The following is a 22,756-nucleotide window of genomic DNA, read 5'->3' on the forward strand; positions in this document are numbered from 1 at the left end:
TATCCATTCCTGCACCATGCTTCTCTTTTCTCTAAATAATTAATTGAGCTCTTCATACTGTCTATTGGTTCAGTCACTAGGAAGCAGATGTCCCTAATATAAATGCTGGCAGCTAAAATCTGTGCAAAAGCCAGCTACCAAGGAGAGAGAACATAATGCAGAGGGTATATTACAATTAAATTATCTTGAAAATATTAACCTGATCAGCTGATACTTATCCAGTAATTTATCAGTTACTGCCACCTGGTGAAATAATGTGATTATTCAAATACCAATGTTCAGACTGAAAATCTGAGAGAGAGAAAAGGGGGTTTATTAATTTGGGGCAGGCAAACACGAAGTGTCTTTTCTTCCTAGGCCTGCCCCTGCACCTGAGTGTTAGTGTAATGCTCAAAGCTAAACTGTATATTCCTATCTCTTATGTGCCTGGTGGGAATGAAAGGAGTAAATCCTTGTGCATAATTTAAAAATTACATCTGTGTCCCACCCAAAAACAGTTGGTGTGTTCTGGAGCTCTGGTGCTGTACGTATTTTGTGTAAAACTGCAAGATGGAACACTTTGCAGATTTACTAGCCAATGAGAACAATGCAGAGTACAGATTCACGCTCTGCCTGCTAATGGAATGAGGTTTTTTTTTATTTAAACTTTTTTCTTATTAAATTTAACTGATTTTGCTAGTTTATAACAGTAAAAATTAGCTTGCAGCTGTTGCTCTTTGTGTGAAGAGCTGGAAAATCACTTGGCTTTGCCACCTCCCCGCATTTCAACAGCTTGAACAGAAATGTCATTAAAGTGTTGTTGTTTTTTGTTTATGATTAGACTAACGCTCTCTCACTACAGCCGGTCCCCGAGTTACGAGGGCCAGATTAAGGGGGGGGGCTAGCCGGGCACTGCCCGGGGAGCCAACCTATGGAGGGAGCCTGATGACAGCTGTAAGGGGTGCTGCATGCTGGGGGCTGCACGGCACCCCTTAGAGCTGCCATCAGGTACTGCACGCCCAATTGCAGCTATAAGGTGCGCAGCATGCCAGGGGGCGGGGCCGCGCATGCGCCATGCACCTGGGAGCGGAGCCTTGCATGCCCGCAGCCCGGGGCGCAGGAATGGCTCGAGCCGGCCCTGTACGAACGAGTCGACTTATGACCGTTCATACTTACGACCAACTTCCCATTAAGCCCATTACAGCCAGACCCCGAGTTACGATTGCGCGATCCGCGCTTACGAACAGTGCAGCCACATTTTAAAAGCATGTATTCCGACTTGTGAACAAAGTGAGTTATGACCAGGTGTTTGGAACGTAACCCATTCGTAAGTTGGGGACTACCTGTATATTTACCGGTTGGACCTCCCTCGTCTGGCATCCTCGGAACCTAACTGATTCTGAACAAGGGGATTTGCCGGACCAGAAGAGGTCCCTTGCAACATAGCCCATGATGCCCTACTACCCTGGGCTAGTGCTCAAACCCTGATGCTGCCTAGCTGGCTGGAGCTCCCCAGGCCAGGGCTCCCCAGCTGCTGCTGGAGTTGGAGCTCTCTGGCTGGAGTTCTGTGACTGCCTCTGATGGCTCCCCTGCTACTGCTCGCTCGGCTGCATGGGCCAGAACTCCCTTCTGTGCCGCCTGTCTCTCTGTGCCTTCCTCCCCCAACATGGGGCTCCTAGCTGAGTTGTCATCATTGCCTTCCCCCGCTACTCCTGCCCCACGGCCTGGCCTCCCTATACCTGGACTCTGTGGTTGTGTTGGTGGGGGGGCTTCAGCTCAGCAGCAGGTGAGGGGGCTGCTCCAGACACTAGTGTGCATAGTACCATATTGGAGGGAGCATCTCCTACTGACCCTAGTTTCTGCCACTTGTGGGATGGGTGTGTTGTGTGTTTTTTTTTTTTTTTTTTTTTTTTTTTTTTAAATGCCAAAGGGAGGGCGCTCTCGTGTCTTCACCACATCAGTTGTACCTGCACAGCTGTGCTGCTGCAGTGCTCTAAGTGTACATGATTCCTTGGGTACAGATCATGCAACTAGTGAGGGTTCATTCTGCAATCAAGGTTCACTTTTTTTTTCTCATCCTTCTCTCTCTACTAGAGAAGTATCTAGTAGACAATGCTGCCTTCTTCCCGTAGGAGTAGGGCGAGGGAGGACTTCATCCTTCTAGGATGACTCATGAGAGTGTTGACAGGCTCTGAGGGAAATGCTCTATGCTGCAAGGATGTGGCTATAATGGAGCTGTGTAGGAGGTAGTCCTGAAGGAACAAATAAGATGCAAATTAGCTGCTTTGCATTAGCAATGTTCTTTGTTGGTATGTAGGAAGCCCAATTCCAGAAATTAGCAGTGAGGTGAGAATAAAGTCTTCCCCTCTCGCGCCCCTTCCCCCAAAAAAAACCCCCTCTTTAGGAGTCTTTAAATGCATTTTCTATTAATGTAATCTTAAACCTACTGGACTACTGTGGAAAAATTAAACTCAGATTCCTTTGGCAATAAGACCTATGTTATGGATGATGCACTTTAATTTTGTGAAGGAAAGGTGCACAGTTTAAGTTGATAATTTGCTACTTCTCCTTTCGCCTCAGCCAAATGAAGGCCTGTTACTTTCTGCTGTCAATTTTAATGTTGTAAAAAGCATCTGAACATTGACTTACTATATGTGGATTTGGGCATAAAAAGATAGTTGTTTGGTCTTTTATTCCTCTGATACAACGTGGAATTCAGGAACTAGATATTGCGAAGATTATCTGATCATAGAGATGAAGTAAGACTGTTACCTTATACATGTGCAACTTGCAGGAATTGGCAAACGAATAATTTCTCTTGCTGTTCTATGTAAACTTCAGGGATTAATAAAAATATATTAAATACCAAGACACAGGTGGACTAGAGGTTCCTATTTTAGGAACTGTTACTGGATATCTTTGACTAAGAACAATAATAGATTGGATTAAGCATGAACAGTTTAAAGCAGGGACTATATATTCCTCAACTTTAACTCTTGTGGTAAGAGGTCAATTACTTAGAAGAAATAGACCATGAACTCTATGGCAATGATTGTACTGATTTTATTGGTATTGGCATAATACTTAGGAGCCCTAGTCACGGACCAGGTACTGTACAGCAAGCTCCTAATCATTATGCTGGGCACCGTGCAACACGTAAGAGAGTCCCTAGCTCAAAGAGCTCACAATCTAAGTATAAAACCCAGATTGAACAGATGGATGTTGACAGAGGAGTACAAGGAAACAAGGAGATACTTTGGTCAACAGGACTGGCAAATAGTATCAGTGCACCAGGGACGTAACTGTCTTAAACCTTTGTTTAGGGGGGCCTTACACCAAATGAGAGTTTTGAAGGAGAATAACGAGGCAGCTTTCTAGATGGTGCTCCCCTGAAGCACGACAAGCAGTGTGGTAGAAAGAAGGAAGGGGCATGTTTGGTATTGTAGTAAGTGGGCGATAGAGACTTGCTAAAAACGGGCTGCATGGAAACAGGTTTTTTTTTTTTTTTTTTTTTTTTTTTCAGTAGCGAGTGATAAGAGCTGTGAAGTAGGGAGGAATGGACCACAGTCATTCCTTTACCCAATTATCCTGGGACTCTATTGCCCTCCCCTCATATGAGGGCTAAGGAGATGAGGAAGACACAGTTGTCTCCTTCCTATAACAGACTTTAGGAGATTCCAGTCCCATTCCAAATCTTCTTTAGGAGATGCCTACCCCTAGTTGACTTCTTGTTGTGTTTTTATGATGGAACCATGCCCCCTATGGATCAATTACTTGCAGTGAGTACTCCCAGCCAGGATGCATTAACAACTTGTTTGGCTACCACTGCCACCCCAACCTCATAATTGTTGCTGGCTTCGCAGTTTGTCACTCATCCATCTTTTCTAGCATCCATAATCCTATCCACTCCCCATTACTTCCCCACGCTCGTAACATATTCACTAGCTAAATTATCCTCTTGTGATTGGACAAAGCCAGGAGGGCCAAGCAGCTCCCCTGTAAGAAACTCTGCAGGATATCAGGCTTTGAAGAGGATCAGCCTCTACCTCTCGACTTTAACTCCACCCAGTAAAAAGCCTGATGACTAGTGTGTCCATTATCCTGATCAAGAGAACATTAACATACTAGAAAAGACAAAATGGCAACTAAAATGCAACTTTGCTCTTTTTCTTAGTATGTTTGCATAAAGAATTAATGCTGCCTCCTACTAACATACATTTTGCCTCTTAGGCTATGTCTACATTACCAGTTTTTGTGGCAGAAAATATGCTAATGAGGGACTCATTTGCATGAGTCGCAATCTCATTTGCACATTTTCTGCCGATCCGTTTTTGTGCGAGGTTTTTTTTTTTTGGTGCAAAAACAAGCAGCGTGGATGTTTTCTTTTTGTGCAAAACCCCCTTTTTCCGCAAGATCCTTATGCCCCAAAAAAGGAGGTATACTGATCTTGCTCGAAAAGGGGGTTTTTGTTTGTTGTAGACCAGTTCAGTGGGTAACTATTTATTTATTTATTTTTCTTCAAGCATAGACCAGGCCTACATTTCTCTTTAAAGACAGCTATCTTTGATTTTGAATATTAAGATTTTATTGTACTTTTTGCACTTAGCATTTAAACTGATGTGCCATTATATAATTTTAAGCATTTTCAGAATTTGTAAGGAGTGTGAATTTGTGTGTTTTTGAGCCAATAAACAAACTGTATGTAAAATGCTCACCCATACTTTAAAAAAAAAAAAAAAAATCTATTCCTATCCTTTGGGGTGGGGGAATGATGGAAGTCAGTTAGGTCTCTTTCTAATATTCTGTTTTTCAAGTTCTATATCCAATGTTTCCAGCAGTGGGAAGCTCATTTTTTATTTTGGTGCAGGCCTGCACAACATATGGCCCGAGGGTCGCATGCGGCCCGCAGGGGCTCACTGTGTGGTCCGTGCCGACCGCCGGCGGTACGGCCCCATCCGATCCACTGGAGGAGCGGAGCATCTCCCGGGAGGGGGAAGTGCGGCAGTTCTTGCTACCAGGCTGCCTGCATGCAGCTCTGATGTGAGGAGGCAGGGCACGAGCTAGAGAGCAGGATGCCGGCAGACGCCAGGACAAAAAGGCTCTGGCAGCCCTGCAACCTGTGCTCAGCAAAAATTTTTAGCCCTCATGTTCAGTATTTTTTGGGAGAGCATCCCTACTTGCGGCCCGCAGCTATTTTCTTTGGAGTAATATGGCCCTCGCTGCTTTCCGAGTTGTGCAGGCCTATTTTAGTGGCTGCTGATACTGTATAATCTAGAGTCGATACTTGCTTAGTGACAAATGAGTGACTGTTTCATGATGCAGTCATTTTCCTTGGTAAGCTGTTCTGCAGTCTCTCCTATCTTTCCTGTTGTTCAGCATGCTTTCTCATGACTTAGTTCTGTCTGTCTTAATTGTGTACCATTTGAAGACTCACCCTTATGGGGTATAAACACAAAGCTTGCAGATGGCTATAATTTCCTTCCCTGCCCCCCTAGGTGGCAGATAGCCAGGGCCTATGTTTAGAGCTAGATTTTTCTTTAGGCACAACCCTAAACAAATCCTAGTACTTCTGGTAAATAACTCCTGGAGTAGCTGGTTTCCCTATTGCTCTGATGGTCAGAGTCATTTTGTCAGCTTTTTCTAGCCCTTACCAAATTACACGTTGAACCTCTCTAGTATGGTACTCTGGTCTGGCAACAGCCGTGGTCCAGCATGATTTTAGGTAGCTAGGTGTCCAATTATCATGGGGGTGACCAGGTCCCACAAAGTTTGTTTACAGCCCCTCTCTCCTCAGTCCTGGCTCTCAGTGCTCATACTGTTACGTAGTTCTAATTTACCCCTACATGTCTTCTAAGAGCCCTGTAAGCAGTGGTAATGCTGCTACACAATATTGACCTTCATGGTCCAGCAAATTCTTTGGTTTAACACTGATCAGATCCTGAGGGTGCTGAACTACAGAGATTCAACCTGTGCAACAGCAATCTTCATGCCCCATAAAAGGGGAAAGAGTGACTGCAACCATCTTGGTCACTGCTGCTATCTGGAACTGTAAAGCATCTGAAACTCTAGCAATATTCCCCATTTGTGAACAGTGACAGACAAAGTCTTATTGCTACCATACACCTCTGTGTCTCCCTTCCACCTTCTCCAGATAGCTTCAGTCTTGCTGGCTGTGATTCAGGCCCAGCTCCTTGAATCCCAGCTAAGAGTCTTACTTTTTAAACTATGGCTAAATGTCTGTGGCTGGTTCTACACTTGCCTTTATAACACTTGTAAGTGAACATTTAAGGAAAATAACTCTTGTTCTGGGGCTAACAGTGTAGAGTAGAAGAGAAATATTGAATCTTTTCATTGGATTATGGATCCTCTCCCTGATGAGTACTGGCATGATTCCAGCATTACATGTTACCCATGGAAAGATATTTTTCTTTTGATTTACCTTTAGTTTACCTTCTTGGGGGGGGGGGGGATTTTTTTAGAAGAACATGAAACAAATTCAGGATGAACACACTTCGTCTTGTGACTGGCTTGTTTTATCACAGAAGCGATTAAGATTAATCCTCCAATCTTAACTCTGAACTTTCTAAACAATGAGTAGTCCTGTGACACCTTGGAGACTAACAATAAATAAATACATATAACTATAATTTCATGAGTAAGACCTACCTTATCAGTTGAGTTCTGCTCCAACTCATCTCGGGTTTTGCACACGAAAACTCATGATACTGTATGTATTAGTCTCTAAGGTGCCACAGAACTACTCATTTTTAAAGTTACAGACTAACATGGCTACCTCTGAGACTATTTGACTATTGCCAGGGTCCTGTCCTTAAATGCTGCCCTCAGTAAGGATGCCTTCCTGAATTGGGGCCGAAGTGTTTAAGAAACTTGTATATTTAAGAAACTTGTATCATCATCAAATCCAGGTTGTACTTGTCCTGTCCTGAGCAAATTACAAAACACTTCTCAAATATTACATCAGCTGCCGTTAGGAATATATCTGTGACTTCAACAGCTGCAATCTGACTTCCCTGAAGTGGTCCTACGGCCAATGGTAATATATTTGTAATTCTGTATTGGAAGTTTACTCTGTTGTATCACAACTTTATGCAGAAGTTATTTTAAGCGAACTTCTAGTTTTCATCCTCCTTTAAAACAAACAAAACACCATTAAAATAACGGTCCAGTTTCTGTAGAGCAAGTTATGTAAACCTATTCAAGTATTTAGAGCTAGATGAATTCTATGCTGATCCCCTTAGGAAAATGTATATTGGTAGAAAGATATCATCATGGTTTGGTGCAATGCTGCAGTAAAACTGATAGCTAAAATTGCTGAAAAGTCTGGTATACAACCAGCATAATCAGTGACTGCTTTCTCATTCTAACAGTGTGGTTGTTTTTATTTATTTAAAAAAAAAAAAAAAGTTACTGCTGCTATAACCAAGAATCAATACTTGTTTAGCAACAGATGAGTGATTATGTGAGTGCATTCAGAAAGGACCCAGTTATCTTTTAAGTAAGCGTGGCTGTAGCAAAATACCATGCAGAATAGGCTCCTCAACTTTTTTGGGAAAGGAGTAAAATCCAACATTCTCACCACATCCAATGTGTCGTGTGTAGTTTTTTTTGTCTTTGGTTTTTTTGTTTTTTTTTGGGGGGGGGGAGGGAAAGTTTAGAAGGGGGGCTAATGATGGCTGTAACAATAAATAACCTGCTTGATATTTAGCTATAAACTAAAATGCAGAATGGTGGTAGCCTTCCCCTTTGAAATGACAGCATTCTAAAATGTGATTTCCCCCCCCCCCCCCCCAAATAGTCCTCTAATTCCTCAGTCAGTTGCAGCAACACTAAGTCTGAATATAAACTTGTGGTTTTCAGAAAAGTTTGCAGATTAGGTTTCTTAAAATAAGTATTCGCCCGCTATATATTGTAGATTGTGAATGCCCAGAAATAAGTGGCTTTGTTAATATAAGATGGCCTAAAACACCTTGACACCAGTTCCTTTATATCAAAAGTAAATCCATTCTATGCAGTGTATTGACTTACTTCATAAAACATGTCTTAAAAACACACTTTAAAAGAAATTCTGGTTATATTAATAGCTGTACTTTAAAATTCTTGAAATCTATGGATGAGGTGTTTTGCACGAAGCAGGAGCACTTATATGGTGGTTGACCTTGCAACAATGGAACAGTTAGTGCTAAAAATATTGGTCAGGGACATGGATAAAAGAGAATCTGTCTTGTTTGATCACTCCTAGATCATTATTGCCGTTAATCGCTAAACCCTTTTGTTCTGAGGTGACCAACCATGTACATTTGTATTAAAGGAAGAGCTTAACTCTGTCTCCCATAAAAGTAGCAGCAGTATTTTTTTCGTCAGTCCTTTCTTAATACTGAGGCTTTGCAATGACATTTTAAATGTTACTGCAATCTTGAATCGCCATAATAAATAAAATGAGATTAAATGTTTCTCTCTTTCTGTCTCCTGACATTTCATGGTGTAATTTTAAAGGGACAATGCAGACTTCTTAAGAAAATTGTATTTTGATTACTGTAATCTCCTCCTTATTGGCCTTTCTGAGATGCTTGTTTTCTCCAGAATGGCCTTCAAAATTACCTCCTTCATTTTTTGTGCTGGTGCTGTTACTACTTCCTTTGAGTCCCTCCACTGCCTTAATTGTCCTCACTGCATCAAGTGCTTAACGTCTCATTACCTTTTGGGCAATACACAGATCCATCCTGGCATTGGCCTCAGGTCTTACTACTAATCTGATCTTCCTGTCTCCATTAGGGATGTAAGCAACTGGTCAACTGTCTGATAAGCATAAGCTCATGGGATAGAATCATGGAACACTAGAACTGGAAGGGACCTTGAGAGGTCATTGAGTCCAGTGCCCTGCCCTCACAGCAGGACAAAGCACCGTCTAGACCAGTGGTTCTCAAACGTTTTGGCCTGTGAACCACCTGGCTCAATGCAAAGCTTTCCACAGACCACCAGTTGCTAATGGAAACTCATTCATTACATAATTACACCCAACCCATTTTGCTAGTGCTGCAGCTAGGAAGAATGGATTAATTTAAATTATGAAACAGATTAAGCACTTCAACTTTCTCATGTTAGTTTATCAAACTTCATTTTAAATACATTAATATTTTATTTATGTCCAACACCAAAGGTTTCAATATTTATCGCAGGGGTGGGGAACCTTTTTTAGGGTCGTGCCACTGATCCATAGAAAAATCAGTTGGGGACCACACAAGTGTGAAGCAAAAAAAAAAAAAAAAAACAAAAAACTCCTCCAAAAACCCCCAACCCTCACTGATGTTGCCCCTAACTGAGACCCCTCATTTCTCTGGTGCTCCAGCCCCATGGTGCAAGGGGAAGGGACAGGGTTTCTTATAGGCCAGATTTACTTTTCTGGGTTCCAGAATTAATGGATTTTGTGGACCCCTCCCCACCCATAGGCTCTGGGATGGGGACAAAAATGAGGGGTTTAGTGTGTGGGACAGAGCTGCCAGTGAGTGGGATAGGTATAGGGGTGCAGGATGCAAGATCTGGGTGGGGAGCTGGGGTGCAGAAGCAGGCTTGGAGTAGGGTGTCTATCTGGGGGTGGGGGGGAAGAGAGCAAGAGGAGATACAGCCAGACATGAACCCCATCTTGTTCTCCCCCCCCCTCCCCGAGAGCAAGAGAAGGCAGTCAGCCTTTGATGCCCTGGGAATGCAGGTGTGCTGCCTGTCCCTGACTCTACCATAAACAGAAACTAGCTGACAACCCGGGGCCTCCCGCTGCCCTGATGGCTAGTACCAGTAATTGACATGCCTGCACTGTCCCAGGAGAGGAATCTTTGCCCATCACATACCAGAGGTGCCCATTGTCTGCATTTTCCCAGGTGTGACTTATGCTTTGCACCCTTCGTGGGAAACTTGGCGTTCAAAGCCATTTTTCCTAATTGGCCACTTGAGACCAGGAAGAAGCCTACGTGACCTGAGGGGTTTAGTAGCCCACCCCATTTGAGCTCCAATCATCTACACCTGCTGGCAGGTATTGATTGACTCCCGAGGTCTGTGGGACGCCCAACCTTGCCCTACTTCTTCCCGAGGGATTGAGAGAAAGACGCTGGCCACACCAAGTCTGGAACGCAGGGATAAGAATATATACCTGCTAGGTGTCTATTTTGCATGCATTTAATAAGAGGTCAGAGAACCAAAAGGGTTTCATGGTACCTGTAAGTGACTTATTAGTGTAATTTCTGTCCTGTCCTTTGTAGTGGCTGTGTTAACAGCTGAGTTTACCCTGTAACAATAAAATAGTAACTGTTTAAGCTGTGACCTGATTCCTTCAGTTGCTGTAACAGAACCAAGCACAATTTTAAAAAGAACTCCAGCCAGTCATAAGGGACAGATCTAGGGAGAGCTTGAGCGTTGGATTGTGTCGCTTCCAGGGGACAGATCCATTGGGGCATCTCTAGCCTCCTTAGGCTGCCTGCTGCGAAGGGATTGTGTATCCTAGCAGTCAAAACCTGAGGTGTAATAAGCTCTCCCTGTAAATTCTGGGGCATCTGTTGGCTGCCCGCCGCAAAGGGATCCCAATCCTAGCGGTAAAGACACGGACGTTAAACTCCTCGGGGCTCCCGTCAGTCTCACCTAGACTGCCCACTGCGACGGGGCCTTGTGTCTCAGTAGTTGAAGACTTGGGTGTAACACACACACATGCACTGCCCTGACCATCGGCTGACAGGAGAGTACAGTGTGTGGCCAAGAAGGAGGTTGCAAGAGCATTGGTAGGAGCAGGGTGAGGGTAGGTATCTGGGCAGGATAGAGGTACAGGAGCAAGGGGAGGATATAGGGGAAAGCTAGAGGTAGTATATCTGGCCAGGAGGAAGGGTGCAGAGCAGGAGTGGGCAATAATTTTTGATGCGGGGAGCACTCCAAGAATTTGGTAAGTAATTGAGAGCTGCATTCTTCCATTATTAATGGGGAGGTGTGGGGATCTGGGATGGAGGTTGGGTTAAGGAGGGGATCATGCCCTGGGGCAACAGAGTAGGATCAGGATGAGGTCCAGGGGCTGGGAGCGGAGTATAACCAGGAGTAGGGTGGAGGGGGTTGAGTTGTGACTTGGGGCAGGTGATTGGGGTGCAGAGTCTGGGAAGGGTATGGGTGCAGGAGAGGATTCTGGCCTGGTGGAGGGGTGCAGGAGGAGGGGGTGCAAGGCCTGGGAGGTGATTAGGACCTGGGGCAGGAGTGCGGGACAGGATGCAGGGTTTGGAAGGAGGTTGTAACCTGGAGGGGGTTCAGGGATTCGGGCTGTAACCAGGGATGGTGGATTGGGATGCACGGCCTGGGAGGGAGTTGTGACATGATGTGGGGCACATGAGGAGATGCAGTGTCTGGGAAGGTCTATGGGGTCTGGAGCAGGGGGGCAGAAGCTTTTGATTACATGAGGTAGGGGGGACAGAGGTTTGGGGGAGGGAGGGGCTTATTTTGGTTGGGAGATCTTACCTGGCTCCCAGCCAGCAGCCCAGAAGTTTCCTTAGTCAGGGTTCCTGCCATCCAGCCTCTGTACTTGCTCAGGGGAGCTGCAGGGGTCATGTTTACTGCTTTGCACTGAATGCTGTAAAGGGTGGGGGGGAGGAGACTAGGACAGAGGGGCACTTTCCGTGCTACCTATCCTGCAAACAGCTGCTATTAACCGAAACTGGCCAATGGGAGCAACTGAGGGCACGGGCAGCACGACAAGCCTGTCACCCCTCTCTCCAGGCTCTTGGATACACACATGTAGCCCTGCAGCTGGCTTTCCTAAATGCCCAGTGGGGGTGGTGCAGGCAGGGGGCTGGCTCAGGCTCTCCTGAGCTGCATCAGCTCTCAGATTCTTTGCCTAGCCCTGTTATGGGAGCAAACTGGAGGTGTGGAGTCTTTTTGCAGGAGCGGGGGGAAAAGAAGTGAGGGAGATGGGGGGGAGCTGCTTACCTGGCTCCACCCCTTTGTGGGTCCCAATATGGTCTCCTACTGATCCCATTGGCTGCATCTCCAGCCAATGAGAGTGGAAAGGAAAACCTGTCATTATACTGGTGTTCCCCCAGCGATCTGGGTGGGAGGGAGGCAAGAAATGCAGCCTTGAGCCACTTGTTCTGCTCTTAATTCATATTCCCTCCCTCAGAGGGGAAAGCCTTTAATTATGCTGCTGTCCTGGGATTGGGGCTTTCTTGACATTTCCTCCCGTCCCCTCCCCATGGGGAGAGCCCTTAATTATTCTGCTGTCCCAGGTCTGAGCTTTCTTCACATTCTCTCCTCCCTGTGGGGAAAGCTCTTAATTACGCGGCTGTTCCCTCAGCTGACCTGGGCAGGAGAGAGGCGAGAAACACAGCGTGGCTCTGTTCTGTCTCTCTTGAGCTGGCCTGGCAGGGTCGGGGTTTGGTGGACGCGAGGCTAGAGTGCCAGCATGCTACCTGCTATGGGAGGATGGAGGGGGGGATTAGCTCAAGCTGTGGACCACCAGGGAGGTGGCCATGGACCCGTAGTGGTCCAGGGACCACAGTTTGAGAATTGCTGGTCTAGACCATCCCTGACAGGTATCTGTCTAACCTGCTCTTAAATATCTCTAGAGATGGAGATTCCACAACCTTCCTAAGCAATTTATTTCAGTGTTTAACCCCCCTGACAGTTAAGAACTTTTTCCTAATGTCCAACCTAAACTTCCCTTGCTATAGTTGAAGACCATTGCTTCTTGTCCTGTCCTCAGAGGCCAAGGAAAACAATTTCCCGCTCTTTATCCTCCCCCCCCCGTGACACCCTTTTAGATATTTGAAAACTGCTATAATTTCCCCTCTGTCTTTTCCTTTCCAAACTAAACAAAGCCAATTCTTTTAGCCTTCCTTCATAGTTCATGTTTTCTAGACCTTTAATCATTCTTGATGCTCTTCTCTGGACCTTCTCCACTTTCTCCACATTCTTCTTGAAATGTGGTGCCCAGAACTGGACACAATACTCCAACTGAGACCTAATCAGTGCAGAGTAGAGGGGAAGAATGACTTCTCGTGTCAAGTAGTGAGTTGACTAGTTGCTGCACACCCCCTTGCTGCCTCTATCGGAGGCAACAAGGTGGGGGAATAGGAGCTGGAGCTGGGGGGAGCCGGCTTAAAAACTAGTTCTCCCCAGCACTGTCTCTGAGTGGGGCAGGGGAGGCAGAGGCAAAGCAGGGAGACTGCGCGAGCGGGGACTGAAGCAGTCCACACTGGCACTGGTTCTCACTGCAGGGCTTCAGCCTTTGACATGTAGCAAAGGGCCCGCGTCTTGCTACATTTCAAAGGCTGAAGTGCCACAGTGGAAATGCAGGATGAGCACAACTGCTTGAGTCTGAGAGGCAGCAAGGGGGTTATATGAGCCAGTGCTGGGGGAACCCAGCTTAAAAGCTCTATTGGAGGCAGCGGAGGGGATGGGGAGACTGCTGCGAAACAGCCCCTGTCTGCAGGGGGCCCAGCAGGGTCTGCTGGGCAGTCTGCCGTGAATGGGGGCTGCTGGACTGAGCAGTCCCAGCTCGGGCGGACACTGCGCCTCTGCATTTTAAATGTAGTAAGAGCTACCTGGTGGCTCCTACTACATTTGAAATGCAGAGCTGTAGCATGGTTGGCTCTTACTCAAGCTGCAGCTTGGTTGGCTATCTCTGCATAGTGGTCCTTTATTAGCTCAGTAACTGCAATTTAACATTTCTAGTTCCCAGCACTGCTAGTCTTGACAGATGTACATCCCTCATCTTGGTTTGGAGATCCATTAATTTCAACCATTAATTTCAACCTTATTTAATTACTTTCTTAAAACTAATTTTGCTTTTGTCCATTGACTTTCTGTTTGTAATACCAAAAAACAAGGAACCTGCAGTTGCTTTCCTAGTAGAAATCAATGTTATGGGGGCATATACTTGGCTCCCACTCCATTGTATAGCACTAAGAATCTAAAGTTGCATCTGACGAAGTAGGTCTTTGCCCACGAAAGCTTATGCTCCAACATTTCAGTTAGTCTATAAGGTGCCACAGGACTCCTTGCCCCTTTAAAGTAATCATGTGGATTTTATTGTGTTAACACATATTAAACTACTGAAACAGGAAGAGGTAAAACATCTAAATTCTACTTCATAGTGAATTCTCTTGGTTTTACCTGTTGCACTTAATTCAGTTTCTTCACTGAGCAGACTAGCCGTTATCATTTTTGGCTTATGCACTGGTACAACGTTTTGTGCTGCAGGCGAAATGTTTAATTCTGAACAAAAATATTGCAATGGTATTTTCCATGAAAATGTTTCTTTTGACCTTAATTTTTATAACAATGTAGTTAAGCTTTGTAACTTCTGAGCCAGAAGCATTTAACATTGTGAGAGCTCTTATTTTAATTTACTCTTCGCATATTAATTACATTAAGGATTTAACTTAGTTTAAAAATCATAAGCTTTTGATTATTCACTAAGAAATTAAGTTTTAATTTAAAGTGCCAAGAACCTTGTTTTGTGGAAAATAGCATTATGTCTGAATTATTTTTCTTAATTCTATTGTGTATGTTACTCAAAGTATGAGGCCAATATTTTGGTGTTTTGGGATTTTTTCCCCGTTAGCTCTGGGTTTCTGAAAATCTCAGTGAATACACTAAATCAGGGAACTGCTCTAATTTGTTGGATTGGAGAAACTCTGGCTGTTGTGTATCTGTTAAACAGCAGCAATACAATATTTAAAGTGTGCTGGGGGTGAGGGAAACCTTTGAAGATCTTGCATACAAGAGAACGACTGCATTAATTCAGTGTGTGTGTTTTATTTTTTTATATATAATATATAAAATGCTATTAGTAGGTGGCAAGGTGTAGATCATAGTATAGTCTTTGAAAGATACAACCTCTTAGAGGATAAAGAGAGAAAAGACATGACTGATACAGGGTGGATCAAAAATAGGACATTGCAAGAATGGGAGTTTTTGAAAAGTCTTTTATGTTCATCTGACTTACTGGTCTGATGTTTGTTTTTCTTTTTTACCTTCAGGGGAGAGCTATGTGTGTGGTTCAATAGAACCCTTCAAAAAACTGGACTACACAAAGAATGTAAACCCAAATTGGTCAGTGAATGTTAAGACAACCTCCACTTCCCGTACGGTGCCATCTCTTGCCACGGCCAAAGGAAGTCCTTCAGATGCAAGAGAGAATAAGGATTTCATTAGGCCTAAACTGGTCACCATCATCAGGAGTGGTGTGAAACCACGTAAAGCAGTCCGAATTCTGCTGAATAAGAAGACAGCACATTCATTTGAACAGGTTCTTACCGACATAACTGATGCCATCAAGCTGGATTCGGGAGTGGTTAAACGCCTGTACACGCTGGATGGAAAACAGGTAATAGATTTCATCCTAATAATCTCCAGTAACATGTCCCTTTGCCTCAAATGCAAGTAAGTCTTGTTATCACTTTATGTAATTGATATGGTCATTTGCTGTTCTTCCGAAAGTTACTGTAAACTTTTAAGTTAGAGGCTTGGGCATACTGTTTAATACAAAAGCATGATTTTAGTAGAAGATCTTTTCAGGAAGTTTGACACTTTGCCTCAATGGATGGTTTCATTATTGATGCGTGTTTGTAGATCTGAATCTGCTACGCATCAAATTTTCAGCACTGACTTTGAAAATGTCAGCCAGAATATGATATTAAAGAATGCTGAACTAATTTCTTTAACCTATCATTTATTTTCTGTAACAGCATTATGAATCCTTGTTCCTAGTGTCTGGTAATTTTAACAATGAGGACACATCAAGTTGTATTGGAGAGTAATACATTTGCATATCAAATGTAACTTTTTATTTTTGAATCCTGTAATTTCACATTCTAAACTATCCTATTGTAAATAAGAGCTTACAAGTTCAATAAAAAGGGAAACTTCCCACCCACTTGGACAGACAGGGATGTCAGGTCTGATCTATGATTCCCAAATTTGTTAAGGAGTCTTTTCCATGTGGTCTGAAAAGCTCCTTCTTAAGCGTTCTAAAATAATGCATAGTCAAGCAATATCTGCTTCTGCTAACTGTAACCTGAGTAAGACATTGTTCAAGTTCTAGAGGCCTTTGTGACCAAATAAATAAAAATAACTCCATTCTGTGTAGTGCGTCCTAGTGCTCTATGCTTTCTTTTGATTACAATCCAGTACTTAAATACAGCAGACTTCCGATAATCCGGCACCTTTGGGATCCAACGGGTGCCGGATTATCGGATATGCTGGAGTATCAGGAGGTACTCCGGCAGGGGGACTGTGACGGGTCTTGGGGGGGAGGGGAAATCGGGCAGGGAACAGCGCGGTGTGGAGTGAACCAGGTGCTGGTGATGACGGCGCTGCGGGACCAACCTGGCAGCACCCCAGCTGCTCTGCCTCATGGCTGCCACTGCTGAAACTGACCAGTGGCGAACTTGGGGAAGCCCTGGGCGGAGCAGCTGGGGTGCTGCTGAGTTGGTCCCGCAGCGCCGCTCAGGTGAGGGGTGGTACTTTGCACCGCTTCCCCAGGTCCGCAGCTGGTCAGTTTCAGTAGCAGCAGCAGTGGACTTGGGGAAGCTGCGCAGAGCAGCTCCAATTGTCCAGCTGGCTGGAGCACTTCTGGGTTCTAATTGGTGCCGGACTATCAGGAGTGCCAGACCACTGGATGCCGGACAATTGGAGTTTTACTGTAAGTAGATGATAAAAAAATTGAAGAGGTGTGGAAGAAAACATTGTCCTCACTCTGAGTTTGTAAGCAACAAGTAGCCAGAGGCAGTTTTATTACGAGCTGCAACAAGGGGAAAAACTGGTTCGGACGGGGGGGAGCCCCCCCCTCCGAGGCAGATCTTCGAATACAAGCAATTATGAAGCAGTTTATATACTGTCTATTAGATATAATAACAATAACAATTAGTCTCCTTCCCATTACAAACACCAATGGCTAACAGTTATTTAGTTCCACCCAGATGCTCCTTATCTCAAGGTCCCTACCAGAGTCAGCATTCTATCCTTATCTCCGTATGGAGGCGAGAGGCAAAGGCAGCGTCTAATTACAGTTCTCACGTTATCAGGCCACAGACTTAGCCTGACTCTTGCTCTCTTGTTAACAAGACCAAGATGGCTGCACACAAATTCCCTTATTCCCTTTTCCTGCCTCCACAGAGGTAATAAACTTGCTGGAGGACAGACAAATTACTCCAATCAGCTCTGGTCACACCAGACGATGGCTCCAAGTAAACAAGGGGAGATTTTGGTATTTTACACTGAGAACAGAGAGGTGCAAGATGCGGGGATAAAACAAAGCAGAAAAAACCATTGCATTTAAAGTCTTTTTCTCTTTTGCAATAGTGAGTGTCCAAATATATAATATATATATTTTCATGCAAGCATGTCTGTAGCTGCCAAGATTGTGGGAGAGTAGATTGGGAAGATTTCTATCTTGAGACGCTAACCAGTTCACCATATAAGAAGTAGACACTGAACAATAGCACAACTCTTGCCATCTTCAAAAATCCTATGTACAGAAGACAAAAGATGCTAAATATTCTACGTGAAATGTTTCTAAAGTTAGTAATTCTGAGACTGTATAGAGAAGAAAAACTGGATGTCAGAAGTGAAAAGCTGTAAGACAAGGAGACTTCAGGGGATGGGAATGGAAAATAACATTTTACCTCAAATACCAGTTCAAATAGGGGCCAAGTCAGCAGTGACTAAAAGCCATTCCCATCTGCAGGTTAATGTTCAGTAACCTCCATGTAGCGCTTCTTGGTGATAGAAGTCCAGTTCCTGGTTTGTTTAAGGGTGTGCATCTGAAATATACATCTTGCAACTAATTCATTGGCAGCCTGGGCAAAGAAGGCAGAGACTGACTGTATGTGGCATTCAACTCTGAGGGACCATATTGCAGGTTGAAGTGTATGTGTGAGGAACTTAGCAGAACTGCTGTCCATAGGGTACTGGTTTTGTGACACAAGGCAGCATAGACTAAGAATATCTACTTCTACAGTGGCACAGCTGCTGTAAATGTCTACACTGTAGCATTGCTGCCCTGACAGAGCAGGTTCTTCCATCACTGTAGTTAATCCACCTCTTAGGAATAACTAGATTCATGGATGAATTCTTCCATCAGCCTAGTACTGGTTACACCAGGTGTGAGTTTGGCCTAATTGCATTGCTCGGGGATGTGGATTTGCACCCCTGAGCAATGTAACTGGGTCAATCTAACTTGCCTAAAGTTGAGCAAGAGGTTGGGTGTTGAACTCCTGAGCTCTGGCTTTGCCAAACAACTTGCTTTGTGACCTTGAACAAGTAGTGTCTTAATTTCTTGATAACTTCCGCTTATACCTATTTTTAAAAAAGTTGCACCTGCTCATCTCACAGGGATGGGTGTGTGTGTGTGTAGGGGGGGGGGGGGAGGGTCAATTAATGTTTGCACAGCACTCTGTTTTATAAAGCACTGTGTAAATGCTGAGTGTTGTAGCACGGTTGAGGATTTCAATCTTGCAGGGGCAGCAATCTAATGTGTCTTTTCTCACTTAAAGTTTTTTAAAGCTTATTTTTAAATTTGCCTTAAGGGAAGTGGTGTTGTGATCTCTCATCCACTTCATTCTACCATCCTCATCCTTCAGAAAAACAAACCAAAACTAAGCAGGAACCTAGTCAAACTATCTTCTTTAAAAAACAAAAACAAAAACAGAAAAACCTTGTTCCTTCTTCTGCCATTGGAAATCTGAAATAGGACTGGTTAGTTGATGTACAGAAGAAGACTTGGATGTTTCTAAATGTGATATTATAGGTCGTCTGGATTCCTTGTCAAGCAGTGACATGTGAAACAAGTTCAAATCGATGTTTCTCAGAGATTCTGTGTCCTTAGCCAATAAACCTTGTAGCTACTGCAGCACTCTTCAGACGGGCGCCCTGACAAAGGTGCCCTTCTTGTCCTAGTGTGTTCTATTGAACTAATATAGTCTGCTGCCTAACCTTTAGTAAGAGGGACAAAATCATGCCCCACTGTCTGTCTGCAGAGAGAATAAAGCATCGTTCTAGTAGAAAGGGAAATCAATGATATTGCACTCAGCAGGAACAACTTGGTCACCTCTGCATAAGGGGAAGTTATTGATTTTTTTTTTTCCCCTCCCCCATTCCCGGGCTAGGCAGTTGCTCCATTTACTTTGCCAAAATTATTTTCTCCAGTATGGCATTAGGAACATGATAATGGATTACTTTATTGCTAAGTTCACATTGTGAATGTTTACTGGGAGAAAATCCATGATAAAGCCAAAATGTTTTCAGTAGTACATACAGTTGAAGACCCCATTAGCAGATCTTGCTGGGAGTTGCAAAGGATCTAGAAAACGTAACCCCAGCCCTGCACTATGCAGCTAAACCTAATAAATCTGAGATTAGTGATTTAAAACAAATCTCATTTTTTAAAAAAACAGCAAAACTGTAAAGCTCCTTGAGCCAAAAAAAGTAATTAAGAAAGTAAGGCTCTTTTAAGATTATTCTTCCAAAAGTTAGTCCAGAAATTCTTTCTGCACAGTATTTCCTTTTTTCTAAAAACCCATCAGCTTATGAGAGGAGCATATATGAATTGCTCATCCACAAAGGTCATTAACAAGAGTTTTATTGTTGGTTGGAGACTGTCTGTCACTGTACATCTGCAACCAGACATGAATGAAGAAGGTACTTTTCCTTTACCTTGTTTTGTTCACCCCCAGTTGAACAGTTTTGCCTATCTTGCTTAATATTGAGGCAATAGCTATTCTGTAACATATTTCCAGAGATGCATTGTTTGAATGGTAGCTTTTAAAATTTTAGAGATGCCAGAGTTTGAGTGAGTGGTGCTCAGCTAGGGATCTACGTCAGGTTTTATAGTTAGTCTAATCTTGTCATTTTCAATTAAGAAACCAAATCTACACTGAGCTGGCTACTCTTGGTTAGGACTGAGGCACTTTTATTTCTTGTGCTAGAGCTGTTTGAAAGATGTATTGGTGTGGTAGCATCTAGAAGCCTGAAACAGGGACATTTGCTGCCTCAAAGAGTTTATATAATGTGTAGTGGAGTAAGTACTAGAAGGTCACAGATTTCATTGCTTCTCCACACTGAATTTATTGCATGTGTTAGGGACATGTGGCATTCTTGTGATTTCCCCTCAGAAGCTCCCTGTGTATCCCATCTACTTTATTTACACAGGTGGCAGGAAGTCCCTGAATTTCTTCTTTTTCTGTAGCAGATGCTGTGTCCCCTTCCCTCCCATTTCTTTCTCAGGCAGAAATAAGTCCTTCAGAATGAATATTTTAAAACTCTTTTGGGAGACTGGTCAGAGCTGAAAAGGGGGGTATTGTAATGGTGGAAGGTGCTATTGGTAGCCATCAATCAGCTCTTTGATCAATCCTGTAATTCTCGGTAGGAGCTTCTGAGTATGCTAACCAGATGTCAGGCTCTGTTATGATCCTCGTGTCATTTTCAGCTCTTAGATTTTTCACTCAAATACATTTTTCACTCAAATACATTCTGCCCACTGATGCCCTAGAACACTTTCTGAAATTTTAGAACTGATTAGATGCAATGATTAAATTATAAACAGAAAAATGCCATTGTGTTGCATATAAGACCTTGTTTCATTTGGCTAATAAAACAGAAGACTATGCAGATCAATACAGCAATATTGAGGAGCACAATGAAACAAGGAGGCCATTTTGGCCTTCCTGGTACAAGTTGTCACAGGATACCAGTGACTTAACTGTTGTCACTTTTTGCAGGCATCACATCAGCTTCTTGAGGCATTTGAAGAAGGATAAAGAGGTAGCTTTGTGGATGGGGAGCTCCTCCTTAGCATGAAGGCTGCATGGGAAAAAGCCCAAAGGTGCTTGTTTGAAAATCATAAGTAAGGGACAAAGGCCAAAGACACTGTGGGACAGTTAGAGGCGGGAGTTGACATCTTTATAAAACTAAAATAATAGGTAGTGTGTGGATAATCTGTGAAGGGCCTCGAAGAATTTAATAATTATCTTTCCTGAAGAAGAGTGGGACTTCACTTCTAAATACATGCTATGGTTTCTTCATTCTGGGAGAAGCTTCACATTACAGTAAAAGGTCCTTGGAGGATTCTAGAAGGCTCTTTGGCAATTGAGGGTATCGTAATGTGAAAACAGAATATGGTAAATGAGCTGACTTCCCCTTCTGGCTTCAGAAGGCTGTATTGCTTTGGTGGTATGTTTATGACATTGATTGATCAATTTAATTGTTAAAATTTTAAAAAATTGGGTGCCTCTTTTTTAAAGGAGTAGACAGATGCCTATTCCTAATTGAAAACAAGGAGTGTGTGTTCAATTGTTTCATTTTGGTTCTCTGTTAAACTAATGCTGATAGTTGTGTTGCTCCATTTCTCACAATACGAGTTGCCAAGGCTGATATTTAGCATGTCTTATGAACTGTATTCTTACTTTGAAAAATTAAGAGAATACGGTCGTCTTTGGCTTTCCTGTTCAAAGAGAAACTGTTGAACCACGCTGAGGGTTTGCAGATGAACATAACATGAAATGTGTAAAGGGGGTGTTCTCTTGCAGTGCATGTTATGCTATAAGGGCATCTGGTTCTTGTCAGGGAATCTTTTGTGTTTAACTTAAAAAAAAAAAAAAAAAAAAAAGACACACAAACTGAGCCATTTCTAACTCTTAAGTATAGTCCCCCCTATATACTAAGTGTGACTGATGGTTCTTCATAGAAACTAGCCTGTTTGGCAACTTTGAGTTTTGAGAGCTTTTAAGAGTAAATGCCTTATTTCCATATTAGGGTACCTTTTTTAAAATTTGAAGGCACACAACAAAAGGTGATGTGGAGTGTTGCTGAAGACTTTTATTTCTTATGTAGTTGCTTCCCAGACCTGTGGTTAGAAAAATGAATTAAAAGAAACCACCCAAGGTCAAAATCTCGGTGGTCCTACTACACTCACCAACAGTGATGTTATTAACTCTTTGTATGACATGGTTTAATTGTTACTGAAAAATTGAAACAAACAATATTGTTACTGAATACTGAATAGTTGGCATATATATATATATATATATACACACACACACACACACACACACACACACACACACACACGATTCTGGGAAGCACAAAGACTGTTTTATTCTTTATCAAACTTAGATCTTTCATAAAGATCTAAAATGGAAGTAGTTTTTTCAAGTGTTTGATCCTCACCCCTAAAAAAAATCACATGAGAATACTGTGGTCAATAATGTGACTAAAGGAGACCTTCTGAAGCCAGAAAAATGTCTGAAGGGTAGCCTTGTTAGTCTGTTTTACCTAAGAAAGCTCATGATCCCATTTCTTTAAAAACAATGAGTAGTTTTGTGGCACCTTTGTGGGCAAAACCCACTTCTTCAGGTAAGTTCATGATACTAATATATTTTTGTTAGTCTTTAAGATGCCACAGGACTACTTGTGTTTGAAGCCTGAAAATTACTCCGGCATTTTAAAGATATAGTCTGTGTGTTCTTAGGAAGTCTGATAGCCTTTATCTAGTTGGTTCTATGCAGTTAGTTTTCCCCCCTTTCCTCAAAGTTTTCAAGTGCTACTTTTTCTTTGTTTGTACAAATAACAATAGGTTTATCAAAATGGCAGGGGATCTTTTGTTAATGTGTAGTCTTCTCTTCTTGTCTTTTGTATTTTCCTTGCTCTTCATGGACCTAAATTTAAATCCTTAATAGTGACCCCAGAAGAAAAAAACTAAGCTGCTCAATCTTTATTTACCTAATCTGTAACTATT

At 43.1% G+C, this 22,756-nt stretch overlaps 1 protein-coding gene across 3 annotated transcripts in view; it reads left to right on the forward strand.

Moving 5' to 3' along the window:
• DCLK1 (doublecortin like kinase 1) overlaps window positions 1-22,756 on the forward strand; it is a 310,171-nt gene that overhangs the window by 11,825 nt on the left and 275,590 nt on the right. For all 3 annotated transcript variants that reach the window (XM_075919170.1, XM_075919169.1, XM_075919171.1), the window contains exon 3: window positions 15,003-15,349. In XM_075919170.1, coding sequence (XP_075775285.1) covers window positions 15,003-15,349 — 347 coding nt within the window. The remainder of the gene's footprint in view (window positions 1-15,002; window positions 15,350-22,756) is intronic.

The sequence above is a fragment of the Pelodiscus sinensis genome, chromosome 1 (genome assembly GCF_049634645.1).
Source record: "Pelodiscus sinensis isolate JC-2024 chromosome 1, ASM4963464v1, whole genome shotgun sequence".
NCBI classification, from domain to species: Eukaryota; Metazoa; Chordata; order Testudines; family Trionychidae; genus Pelodiscus; species Pelodiscus sinensis.